This window comes from Rhincodon typus, chromosome 10 (assembly GCF_021869965.1).
Source record: "Rhincodon typus isolate 14 chromosome 10, sRhiTyp1.1, whole genome shotgun sequence".
Lineage (NCBI taxonomy): Eukaryota > Metazoa > Chordata > Chondrichthyes > Orectolobiformes > Rhincodontidae > Rhincodon > Rhincodon typus.
The window spans coordinates 40,724,416-40,737,865 of NC_063341.1; the positions used below are offsets into that span (position 1 = coordinate 40,724,416).

Genomic DNA, 13,450 nt, shown 5'->3' on the forward strand with positions numbered 1-13,450 from the left:
TCAGTTCTGAGGAAGGGTCACCGGACCCGAAACGTTAACTCTGTTTTCTCCTCCACAGATGCTGCCAGACCTGCTGAGCTTTTCCAGCAACTTTGTTTTTGTTCCTGATTTACAGCACCCGCAGTTCTTCTGGTTTTTATTTGGAGGTCTCACCAGAATGGACTCAATAGGAATCAAGCTAATATTCTATCTTCATTAATATCAAAGGATGAAGAATTAAAAGTATTTTCAGTTTCCCCATTACTGGTTGTGTAACTTATATTTTATAAGTTGCCAGAGAAGCCAATAAATGCTAGACAGTTCACCTAAACATCAATAACTCTAGTCGAGACAGCCCAAACTCATTTCACACATTCAGTCTGTTGAACCATCATCTTACTAGTTATACTGAAGTTGAATTCATGCCCAGCAGTTGAAGGCACAATTTAACAGTCACCTACAGCTTTTCAGTAATATCCTGATACAGATATTGACTTTGCAAACCAAGAAAAACAAAATTGCTCCATACCTCCTCACCATGGTTAAATATCACTATCAACCAGTATGTTTCCCATTTTCTCTAGGACAGTATGTTCCATACAGCAGGAACCAGGTGTCCTGCACAAACGTCTCCAATCTTCTAGAATTTCTATTTTTGTTTTAAAAAAGTGCACAAAACTTGCTTTTTCAAAAAGATATTTGAGATGTGAAGGGAATATCAAATGAACTTTCAACGCCATCGGAAAATCCCTTACCCCTCTTAAATCTTTGCATTTTCAACTCAAAGTCTCTCTTTTTATTAAGTAACATGTGCCTTCTGGGTATTAATCTTCTCCATCTCTTTCAATGTTATCATTTATCAAATCCCTACTACAAGCTAGACTTGTGCCTCAGTGAAATAGTAATTGATGTGCTTTCAGGAATCAACAGATTTAGTTTAAAATACCCACTTGACTTAAGTCAGAGAATCAATGCCTAGCCCTATTTTTCTGAAGCATAATGTGAGGAAACATACGTTCTCTATTACAAAATTTTATGAAAATACAATTCAAATAGTTATTTTAAAATATATGTCTCGCAAACGCAGTTTCTTGTCTGACAGCAGTTTGCAGAAAATTATGGAACTGCTAACCTTAGTCCAAGTGCCAGCCAGTCAGTAAAATATTCCTTAACTCAAGTGACAGCCCTGAATTAAATCCTAATAAATATTTATGTTGGTTCACATCTGGAGTCCCTCCCACACTTATGTATTTTGGCAACATCTTCAGCCTTCAAGATGTTTTAATTTATGAAATGTTGATTGCAATGCTACATTTCAATCAAATATGGATTACTCAGCTACCTTTATTACATTAGTATGATACAATCACAGGTTAGAAAATATACAAGACAGTGCTTATATTTCAGAAGCACCACAGTAAATCAAACGGGCCACTTTGAGGGCAGGTGACTTAAAATTCCCTCTGTAATCTCTGGAGGATTTTAGACCCACCTCTTCATCATAATAGCCACTTCCAAAGTCATCAGTTGCCATTTTCTTCCCTGCAAATAGCTGAGTGCTTAAATATTGTGTGCTCCCATAAAGTCATGTGATTAAGACAATCCCTTAGCCAGTTGAAAACATGCATAAACAGAAATGCAAGTTCCAATACACAATTTGCTGCAATCCACACTGTTTCCAAGTCTGTTATGGAATTACCCTCATAAAATAAATGATGCAAATTCCACAGTACTGGCAACAGAAACTGTTGTCGATGCATAGCAAGTAGCATGACTCCATTGCACAAGTGTGGTACCAAGCAAGAGGGAGTGCTTTATTTTGCTTATTCACTCTTTACATTGTAAATTAACTAATGTACTTTCAATTCAAAACTCTTACTACCAAAACATGTCTATCACACATTTATCACAAATGTACCTCTTCTTTTAAAAAAATGTAACTAGTAGACATTGCTTTTCTTCCTACCTCTTGCATTACTTTCTAAAGACATTTAATTAATATTAATGGATCACAAGCTTCATTTCCTCCCACGTCACTAGACAGGAAAATCCTTGTCTGCCGAATGACTTGAAAAGGGAAATCTTTCATTAAAACCTTTCATTTCAAACCTCCTATAATATGGAATATAATTTCTCAGATCCAGGCAAGGGGTTTATTAAGTAACAGCTAAACACACAAGACAATCTAAGAGGAAACTGATAATGTCAATATATTGATATTAAGTGAATCATGACCAAATCATTAAAGTTTATCTCGAGGTCTGTAAAAATGCCCCTGCTCAGTGAAATCTATCTGGCTCACAGAGAAGGATCAGGAAGAGGGATGTTACGATAACTGCTTTGAACACCATCCACTCTCTCTAATAACAACAGTGGTGTCAAACGTAACAGCAAACCACAGGCAACAATTAATTATTACAACGTTCCCAGAGGATGTAGCCGAAAGGTCTTTTCAGGTTAAATTCTCCGTGGAAAGATGTTTGGCAAACATGTTACGCAAACCATGATGAAATGGAAGGTTGTGTCATTTGCATGTGTGGGACTCTCCACCAGGGAAAAGTTTTCTGAAAGGGTGTTGCACTTTAATCCCACATTGTAGCTATTACAGGGGAAGGAACAGCATCATTTCAACAGGAGCATTTATCCAAATTCCAGGTTGCTAACTCAAACTCTACTTCTTTTTCCTTTAGTTTCATATGCATCAACTTCAAGAAAGCAACTCAATTTGAATGACGACTCAACGAATAGTTATTGACTCATTTTTGAGCATTTCTGTGCAACACTCATGGGATCTTTCCCTTAAAACCTTCCAACACCAGCTTCAGTTGTATGATTAAAGACTAACAGTGACAAACAAAATTCCTGGCAAAGGTTTATTTTTAATCTTTTTAGAAAATTAATCTTAAAACCCACAATTCTGGTGCTTTACAGGTGATCTAATTAAAAGGACGATCAATCGATCATAGTTTGTTTCCATGTTTAACACAGTTCTGTAAGAGAGATGGTAACAAACAAGGGAGGTTTGCTTTCTATGCCAGAAATTCCTGATTATACATCTTTAAACAAAATGACGAAGTGCTTTACACTATCTGGATGAGGCAAAGCCCCCGAGGGACAATGGATCACTCTACATACCTGCTCCAAATGCAAAGAAAAAGCTTTTATCTGGGTTTGCCTCCAGAAGAGCTGTCACCCTTTTGCCCATTCTTTCATTCCTCTTGTAGATTAACTCCTGGCGGAAATAGTTGTCTATCTCCTGAGCTGTCACCTGCTCATGTGGCGGGAGGGTGGTGTTGATAAAGTTAGGCATCTGTGAGAAGAACAAGCCAAGTGATTATTATTTTAAGAATGGCTCCTAGATATATATGACACAGGATTACAGATTCTCATGCTTTAGTGTCGAGATAAGGCAGATTTATTTAAATTGAGTTGAGGTGCAATAATCGCTCAGCTGTTAAATCAAACCAATAAACCAAACACACTCAAGTGTTTGACTGCATTTTAGACTTATTTGTTTTGTACACATTATCCAAAAAACAATATATTATTTGATTGTTAATATACAGGCTCAATAAGTTCAACAACTTCAGTCATCAAGTAACATGTCTGAGAATTGACTCTTTTCCTGTGCTGATTTCACGAATCTCTGCTGCTAGAATGATTAGAGGCTCGTTCTGGTAGTGTATGTGTGTGTGGTCATTGAATAAAGACAAGATTGGCCTTGTCTGTGATTCTCCCTACAGACAAAGCTGTAACTCTCAAGTCACTCATTCTGGAATAATGACCACTTTGGCAAGGTGAGATAGAGCAACTGGTATCTCTTATACTGAACTCCAATTAGGTAATGCTGATAAGACTGGAAGGGAACAGAAGAAAACAAAGGACAAAAAAGTGGAGAAAAAAGACATTGCATGCAAGATGTAATCAGAAAAGCAAACAAATGGAAGTGGGATGGTCATCATTGGTGAATTTACAATTTTTGGTCTCATGACTGATAAATTAAGGACAAGCTCTTGAGATTTTTGTTGGAGGAAGTCTGGAAAGTTTTGGTGATTCAGTCCATTACAACAGTGCTTACACATCAGAAGTATGTTATTGGATGTAAAAAGCACTTTGGGATGTCCTGACATCATAGAAAGCAATATATAAATGCAAAGATTCCTTCCTTTAAAGCTGAGCAAAAATCAGTGACACTTCATTCATTAAAAAAAAAACGCACTGCTTTTTGGGAGAGACTTTTTCTTTATGCAATCATGTAAAGCAGGTCATAGCGGATTGGCCACCTGTTTTATATCTATTCCAATGTTTATTTGCAGCAACTTGCTCCAGAACCGCTAAACTTATCACCTATTTTAAGTGATTGCACAAAGTCAATGTTACACTTAATCTGTCTTAATGGACAACATTATAGTGTCAAGAAAATTCTTCCAACTTATATATGCAATTTAAAAACAGATGCTGCTTTTTTGTATCCATTGCAGAATACATTTGGTCCTTCTTGGAGGCTATCTTCAGCACTGCAGGCTGCAAATCATCATTTTGTGAAATTGTTTATTTGGAGGCTGCTTAAGAGAAACAACAACTAGTCCCTTTTGACAATGGGTGAAGAAATTCAGCAAAGTCTCCACAAAGCCACAAACAATTATTTTCCTACCACATAGAAGAAATGAATCTTGGCCTCTGCTGACTACCAACTGTAAACCTGCTCCACGATACCTTAAGTAAAAAGAGATCTCATTGCCCCACCCACTATCTATTTCTTTACCCTTATTCTTCATATCTGCAGTTCTTTCCTTTTACATTCTGCAGTACTGTTGTCTTACTAAGTTTCCTCCCCGACACAGAATACAGGGACACTTAGATGCAGAATTCACAATAATGTGTACTAATTCAGATGACAGAATCTTTCAATCAGCTTGAAGCTCACAAACATGCAAATCACAGTCTCTGGCAAGAAGAGACAAAATTTTAATCTCATTACAAATTTCAGGAAGAAAATGAAGTGTTCTTGAGAAGGTGGTGGCCAAAATGTGCAATGCACGGTTGAGTTTATCCAGGTACCCAGGATCTTTTGAGGGTATAGTTGGCGGTACTTCGCTAGTGCTTTGAGGTACCAAAAGTCTGTTGGAGCAACCCCCCAAACCTCTCTGCCAATCCATGTCTTTCCCCATTTAAGACGCTCTGTAAAACTTATTTTTTTGATCAAGCATTTGACCGTCAAATTGAATATTTCCTTTCACAATTTAGCAGCAAATTTTGTTCTAGAAGACTCCCATGAAGTGCCTTGGAGATTTTATTTTATTCAATGTAATATACAAATGCAAAGTTGTTTTGATAACTGTTATAGATGTGTGCACAGGTGGAAGATATTGGAATCTGTATTGAACTAACCATCAGGCAGTACTTAGATGGAGAAAGATGGGACAGAAAATTCCAGAGCGCAGTGCACAGAGGTTATGGTGGAAACAATTTGGGCTAAAATTTATTTGTAACATGGCATCAATGTGACCACTCCTCTAACCTCTACAAAAATCTTGATTAATTCATTGAACGTGGACAGTTACTTGCAAGACAACCACTTCATTCCTTTCTTAATTCTCCTTGAGAAAGAGCAATACACCACCTTCTGGAACCACTGGCATCCATACAATATGTCTATTTTCACACGCTCCAACAGACTTTAGAAACTTGGACAACTTATAGCCGGCATTTCAAAGCATTGGTAAAGTACCACCAAGTTTACCTTCAAAAGAGCTCATTGCAAAAAAGGCAGCCTAACAGCAGTGTCCTCTCTTAAGTCAACACAGTCAGTATCCAGACATGAACCACTTAAAACAAGCTGTGTTCTGCAGGAAATATCTTTTATGTGCCAGACGCCAGACTGAAGCAACTGCTTTATTCAGAACTCAACTATGGCAGCAAGCTCTGAGGAGGAGAATGAAAATGCTTTAGGGGTGTATCTCTGAAGAGGCCAAACATACCCAGTGACAGTTTTGGAGTCCTTGCCCTTTGTCCAACCAAAATGGAAATGGTTCATCCAAGAAGGCACCAAATATATTCACTGACTTAGTCAAGAACACATTGTGGCAAAAGTTGAGACATCGTAGAGAGCACACCAACTCACAACTCAACTACCTGACTCCACAAGCAGCACCTGCCCAACATGCAGCCATGTATGTAGATGATGCTTTGGATTTATCAAAATGTAGGATTGCATCAAACTGCTGCTTGACTAGTCGTGAGCTCTGCTCCTGCTCCAGGCTCCGGCCATGATTCACTTCCGGGCTCGTGCTCGCTCTGATGTTGCTCCAGCCTCGACTCGCTTCTGGGACTCAGCCTGCATGTTGGATGAGGGAGTTTTCAGAAAACCCACAGTAAACCCATCCTGGGTTTGACTTTCAGGGCAACCCGCAGCGGTATTTTTTCACCCAACTCTGGTTGAACACCAGCAGTGGAATGATGCCCTTAATTGGGCATGAATTGTCAATTTGAGAACCTCAATTCACATCCAGTTGGAAAGGTGACCAATCGCACCTTCGGAGTGGATGGTCTTTACATTCAGCCCATTGTCACATATAGGAGGACCAGGTAAAGCTGGCTGATTTCCTTGTCCAAAGCACATTTATTAGCCACTGTATAACTACTGAAAATTGTCTCTTAAAAATCCCAAAACATATTGTTTCTGAGCAGCCTGTGGCACTGCTTACTCGGGGTTAGAAATTCAATGCCTGAAGATCAATGTCTAAAATTCCCTTTGCCTGCTCCTCCCATGTTTCCTTAAAATTCGAACTGTCCTGGGAGCAATATTGTTGTAGTTAAACAGTGGATGTAAGTAAATTAGGCAGAAATATGGGTGCCCATAATGTCCATCCTGTGCTGACTGACAATTCATCAAGTGAGAAACAGGCAATTAGCAGTTAAATATTCTCCACATCTGGTGCAAAAGGGCACCGATTGCTTTTTCTCAAATATTTATTGGAATTATTTCTACCAAAGCCAACAATTAATTTGGAGTTTTATATATACGACATTCTTTTCCTTGTCACTTATGTGCACAACAGCTCAAAAAAAAATTACACCGTAAAATTTACCCATTACTTCAAGAGAAGATGGTCCTTCCTTCCTCTTTCCAATGTTTTGAGCATTAAACACTAACTTGTTGATTGTCTACCTTACTTCTATTTTTCTTTGACTATTTGTAACAATGCAACACCTTCCATAACAAGGCATCCTTCTGGTGATTTATGTTATAATGAATCACCTTTACCAAGAGAGGTCAGGTAATGATCGCAGGAAACCTTGCCACTCAATTATCAAGTTGTTTCCTCCAGCTATTCTCATCAATTTTCCAGAAAACTGCTTTAAAACATTTAAGAGCCAGGCACCCTTTACTTCATGATTTATAGCAGATGAAGTTATTATCATCCCATCAGACCTTAAGGTCAGCCGCAAAGGAATTATAGACATGAAGCTTACCCCTTTACATCAATCGCATATCAAAAGTACTTATCATGTTCCTTCACAATAATATAATTAACTCATTTCATAACCTTTATCCACATTCCTGATCTTATCTCTTCCCAAAGTTGGATTTGAAAATCTCCTCCTTGTAATTATGCATAGGGCAGGAAGATATTTTACATGTACTATTTATCTATATGAAGATACATAAATATACTGTTCAAATTTGTTCAACATTTTTCTATATATATGGCATTCCAATAATATTTGCTCCAGATTAGTTGTTAGGTATTTTGAGAGCTTTATCTTTGCCCTATTTAGTACCACTGTTCACTATCACTTATTCCATATTAGTAGGACAAGGTGATTTTGGTTTTCCATAACAGTTAGACCTTTGACTGCTTCACAGAAAATGCCCTTTCCATAATGAGCTCAATCTCAACTTGGCTTTTGTTTGTTTTGAAAACAAGCCCAGGCCTGGATTTTCATTCAAGTGTTAGGCAGGTGGAACTCTCAGTACCCCAGCTTTGTGAATCTCTCCTTTAAAAATTGACTGTGCAAGCTTCAGGTTTTCAGTCTGGTGTGTGGGGTGACAGTGGGGGTGATGGACTAGATCAGCAGTTTGGGACCAGCTACTTCAGAAACAGTGAAGAGTCAGAAGTGAGCCTACCATGAGTTGGGCAACTCAAGCACATATGGAAAGTGCTCTATCTGAAAGTTTCATTTGAGAGGTTTCTGCATTCCAAAGGAGGTGTTTTATACTTATGTCAAAGCTGTAAATGTGCACAGATTACATGAGCTGTTGACAAGTACAAGCCTCAGTGCTGAAGCAGAGGTGTGCACCAGGTCTCTCTGCAGGATGCAGGTGTGAGCACTAGCTAATCCTGGAATGGATGGCTTATCATGGGCCTTCACTATGGGGGAATTCTCATCGCTGCATTCTGATCAAAATGTACAAGACTGTACCACTGAAAACACGCAGTGGATTATCAAGACACAAGCATGGAGATGGCATTGCTGCCACAATGTGATATTGATATTATGCCATGATGGAGTTAGCTGGCTAGTCTCAGTAGACAAATGATAAATGGTGCCATGGTCATTACCTCAATCATTTGTCCTCTTTCCACCCATCAATCAGGGTGTGCCCAAAACTTTGGCCTGTGACCAGAACACACACATCTGAACAGTGTAGTAGTGTAACTGAGAGGGAGTAAGCCAGTGGGGCTATGAAGGATCACTAAGCGAGACCTACCACTTTCCACATGATAACCACAACACAAGTAGCACAAAGCCAAGCCACTCTCTCCACCACATTGCTAACAGTACCTATTGAAGAAATGATGAAAATGGTTGATGTATGTAAACACACACAAGTGAATCAGAGAAATGTAATTGCCCACAATCTTTTTCACCTTATATTTTTATTCAAGAATATCATAGAGGAGCAGCACAGGAAGGGATGTAGCCAGTTTCCCTGTCCCTCAGGTATCAGTTGAAGGGGCACAGAGGAATACATCAGTCATTTGACAATCCATCTGACACAAACAAGACGACCTAGATACAATATTTGGCTGCGATGATCACAGCTGGAGACCATCAACATTCATGGATTCAGTGCTGGAAGAAATTCAGAGACATGTTGTACATTAGCACAGTGCGTATCTGGGCTCATCCACACAGAGGTGCAAGAAAAGGCTCACATCAGCATCCTGCAGAGATAGAGAGAGACCTGGTGCACACCTCTGCCTCAGCAGAGGCTTGTACTTGTAGACAGCTCATGTAGTATACGCACAAAAGAGGTGAGATTGGGCATACTGATGCACAGACATAGTGTGATGCAATATTCTGCCGTGCACTATATGAGGCTCACATTAATTCACATTGTTGCAGACCAAAAGACTGTTTTTCAGAGATGTGCCAGTGTGGGCATAGGGTCAGCCTTCCTGAAGGTCACATCCACTGTGGACCAAGTGGTTATGACGATCACCAAGTGATGAAGAACTGCCAAGCAGATGATAATGAATGAGATCACCCTGGCACATAATAGTACTGACCGAGGCAATGCTGTCACTTCACTGAGCACAGAAAGGGAATACAAGGATGCAAATGCATCATTAATGTGGTTGAAGTATTGGTGAGCAGCACAACATGCTCTCACTGGGAAAAAGGTTCCACCTAAATAGCTCCATCATTTTGTCTCACACAGGTCCTAGATCTACATACTTTATCCCCAAGGGCTAGATCATTATTCGGGTATCAAGAGGAACAGCTGTCTCAGTGCTGCATCCCATTGTACCAGCACATACACTGCCAACTCAAATAGCAGTACAGTACAGGGATAGAGTGCACATATGTTAATTCAAAGGCAGAGTGTAAGGTACTACAACAGAATGCAGGAGAAGGTGTCAGCATCAGGGACATCAGTTCCTCTCAGACGGAACAGGAAACTGATTATGACAGTGCGCCAGTGGACAGGAACATGGAGCCTCAGGGGTCACTTCTTGGGGCACCACACTTGGACAATAAGCAGTAGATGCGTGGATATCTGATGAAATTTCTGAGGTGATAAAAGCTCACACACAACCAAATGAATCCATTTGCCATCATGAACTCCACATTGTCTCACAGGTTCAACTATGTGAACTGTAACCATTGTCAGTCTCCTAGAGAGACACGTGTAGCAACACTCAGGGTGGAGCAAGTGAAGTGTCTCAACCAGAAACTTGGAGCAGTCTGCTCAAAATATAAGCACGATCCTCAATGGTACGTACACGGAGCTCCTTAACATAGACAGAGAAGTTGCACTGTTGGCAAAGACATCGTTGAATGAAAAACTGCTGTGCACCAGCAGCTAAAATCTCAACCAAAGGCTAATCAAGGCTTATGGAGGTGTCTGAGGAGGCTAAAAGTACAAACAGCTTCTAAGCATTTTCCTCCTACTTCTCCAGTTCCTCTTCAGCAGCTATATGTGTTAGTGCCCGCAGCTGCCCACGCAGGAATGCAGAGTCCCAGTCTGGAGGAAACTGGGTGCCAATGAGCATGTGCCTCACGGTCATAAATTCATATATACAGAGAGAGAGCACAGCCTGGCTTCACCTGTTTAGATGTAACACTGGTTTGGGCAGGGCCCCTGGGCGTATAGTAGCAGTGTGAAAGACAACAGGGCATCATCTCACCTACAGCACCAATGGGTCCACCAGGGCCCACTTGTCACATTGCTCAGATGTGACCTGTACACTCTTGAATTTATTTACTTACACCTTGTACATGACTTGGGTGTATGCTCAGCTGACCTCGGAAGCAATGAGGTGCATCTTATCAGTAATAACAAGGTGGGCATGCTAAAGTCCAACTCGACATGCTGTCAACATGAACAAGAATGTAGCCTGATTTAAGAAACTTTGGAGAGTTTCTTTTTTCTCTGCTGAATCACGTAAGAATGCAGAAGTCAAAGGCTCAAGCATTGGGACGCTATTTTTATTGTTCTTTGTCCATCTGAACAATACTCCACTTTGGGTAGGTGTAGGGAGGCCATGTATTGTCCAGATGATATTGGTTCTCTGTTAAGACCACTATTTTGATAACATTTTTAATGCAGGTCACAAAATGTGCTTTGCATGGTATATGGAAGCCAGGAATTTTGCATGTAGAGTCATAGAGCTGTACAGCATGGAAACAGACCCTTTAGTCCAACTCGTCCATGCTGACTAGATATCTTAAATTAATCTAGTCCCGGTTGCTAGCATTTGGTCCATATCTCTTTCTATTTACATACACATCCAGATGCCTTTTATATGTTTTAATTGTACCAGTGTCCACCACTTCCTCTGGCAGTTCATTCCATACACATACCACCTTCCGCCTGAAAAAGTTGCCCTTTAGATCCCTTTTAAATCTTCCCCCTCCCCCCGGCTCACCTTAAAACCTATGCCCTTTAGTTTTGGACTCCCCTGCCTTGGGGAAAAGACCTTGACTATTCACCCTATTGGTGCCCCTCATGATTTTATAAACTCCTAAAAGGTCACCCCTCAGCCTCTGATGTCCAAGGGAAAATAGCCATTCCACTTCAGAAAAAAGGACTACTGGCCAGAATGGTTCTTTCAGAGAGTTCTTTTCACAGGGTGGTGCAGTTGTGCAAATTTTATTCATTCAGGAATGTGAGCTTCACCGATTTGGAACATCTATTGCCTAAGACCATGCAAATGGTGCTGAACATTGTGCAATCATCAGTGAACATCCTCATTCCTGACCTTATGACCGAGGGAAGGTCATTAATGAAGCAGTTAAAGATGGTTGAGCTGAGGACACTACCCTGAGGAAGTCCTGCAGAGATGTCAGAAAGCAGTGGTTGGAGAATTTTTAAATATTAATGGGGCAGGGACAGACAGATTCTTGATTACCAAGGGGATGAAAGATTACTGGGAGATATGCACTAAAGTAGAGTCAAGGTCAAAATCAGACCAGCCATGATCTTATTGAATGGCAAGGTCGGCTCAAAAAGCTGAGTGATGTACTCTTGTTCCTTGTCCATTTGGCCTGGAGTTGAGACGATTGCCAACAACCACAACTCTCTCCCTATGTGCTTGATATGATGCCAACCAGCAGAGAACTTTCCTGTGATTCTCACTGATTCTAGTTTTCCCAGGACTTCTTGATACTACATTCAGTCAGACGTAGCCCTGATGTCAAAGATAATCATTCTTGTCTCACCTCTGGAGTTTAACTCTTCTGTTCATGCTTAAATCAAGGCTGCACTGAAGTCAGGAGCTGAGTTATCTGGCAAAACCAAACTGAGCACCAGTCAGCATGTTTTTGCAAAGCAAGTGTTGTTTAATAGCACTGTTGATGACCTTTCCATCAATTTGCTGATGATTGAGAATATACTGATGGGGCTGTACTTGGCTGAGTTGGATGTGTCCTGCATTTTGTATACAGGACATACCTGGGAAATTTTACGCATTGTTGGATAGATGCCAGTTTAGTAGCTGTAATGGAACAGCTTGGCTAGGGGTGCAACTAGTTCTGAAAATGTCTTTATTTCCATAATCTTTTCAGGGCTCATGGCCTTTCGAGTGACATTGTGAGTGAGATGCCCTATCTGTATGTATGCTGCAACATAAAACCCTATTAACAGCATTGTAAATCTTAAGTCGTGACTCTCTGAAATTGGGCATTGCTTTATTCTGACCAAGTTGGCAGAATGAGTCGCTTATTTACAGGCCATGTGAATGGGTCAGACTTATGTATTCAGAAAACATAAGTTCAGGCTTGGGTTTCATGTTACTGGATGTAAAAATTCAACTGGAATGCAGGCAGTGAATGATGTAAAGCTGCCTCTAGGAATCAGGCATGTCCAGAAATTGTGCACTCCCATGAAACTGGGAAATGCCATGCTCGTGGGTGGGACTTGCAATTTCTGAATTCGATCAAGTTTTCAACATAACAAAGCAGGTCTTTGTCATAGCAAGCATCCGGACCCCTACTTTCTCATCCCAACCATATCTTATTGTGTACTTCCAGATCTAAGCTGAGCACTGGAAGCAATGCGAGAGGTTATATTGTAAGCCAATCATTTTTTTTTTCCCCAATGCCAAACCATTCATAGAGGAATGAGCTTGATTTTCCAGATCGGTGAGGATGCAAAGAATCAAAGAATCCCTACAGTGTGGAAACAGGCTCTTTGGCCCAACAAGTCCACACCGACACTCGGAGCATCCCACCCAGACCCATTCCCCCTATAACCCACCTAATCTACACATCCCTGAACACTACGGGCAATTTAGCATGGCCAATTCACCTAGCCTGCACATCTTTGGACTGTGGGAGGAAACCGGAGCACCCGGAGGAAACCCACGCAGACACGGGGAGAATGTGCAAACTCCACACAGACAGTCACCAAGGGTGGAATCGAACCCTGGTCCCTGGTGCTGTGAGGCAGCAGTGCTAACCACTGAGCCACCGTGCCGTCCAATCTTTGATTCTTTGATTCTTCTTTGTCAGGTACAGC

At 40.7% G+C, this 13,450-nt stretch overlaps 1 protein-coding gene across 1 annotated transcript in view; it reads right to left on the reverse strand.

The window, feature by feature from the left end:
• Positions 1–13,450, reverse strand: part of LOC109929784 (metalloprotease TIKI2-like) — a 357,327-nt gene that overhangs the window by 146,641 nt on the left and 197,236 nt on the right. The window contains exon 4 of the mRNA XM_048602404.1: positions 3,115–3,289. Within this exon, the coding sequence (XP_048458361.1) occupies positions 3,115–3,289 (175 nt within the window). The remainder of the gene's footprint in view (positions 1–3,114; positions 3,290–13,450) is intronic.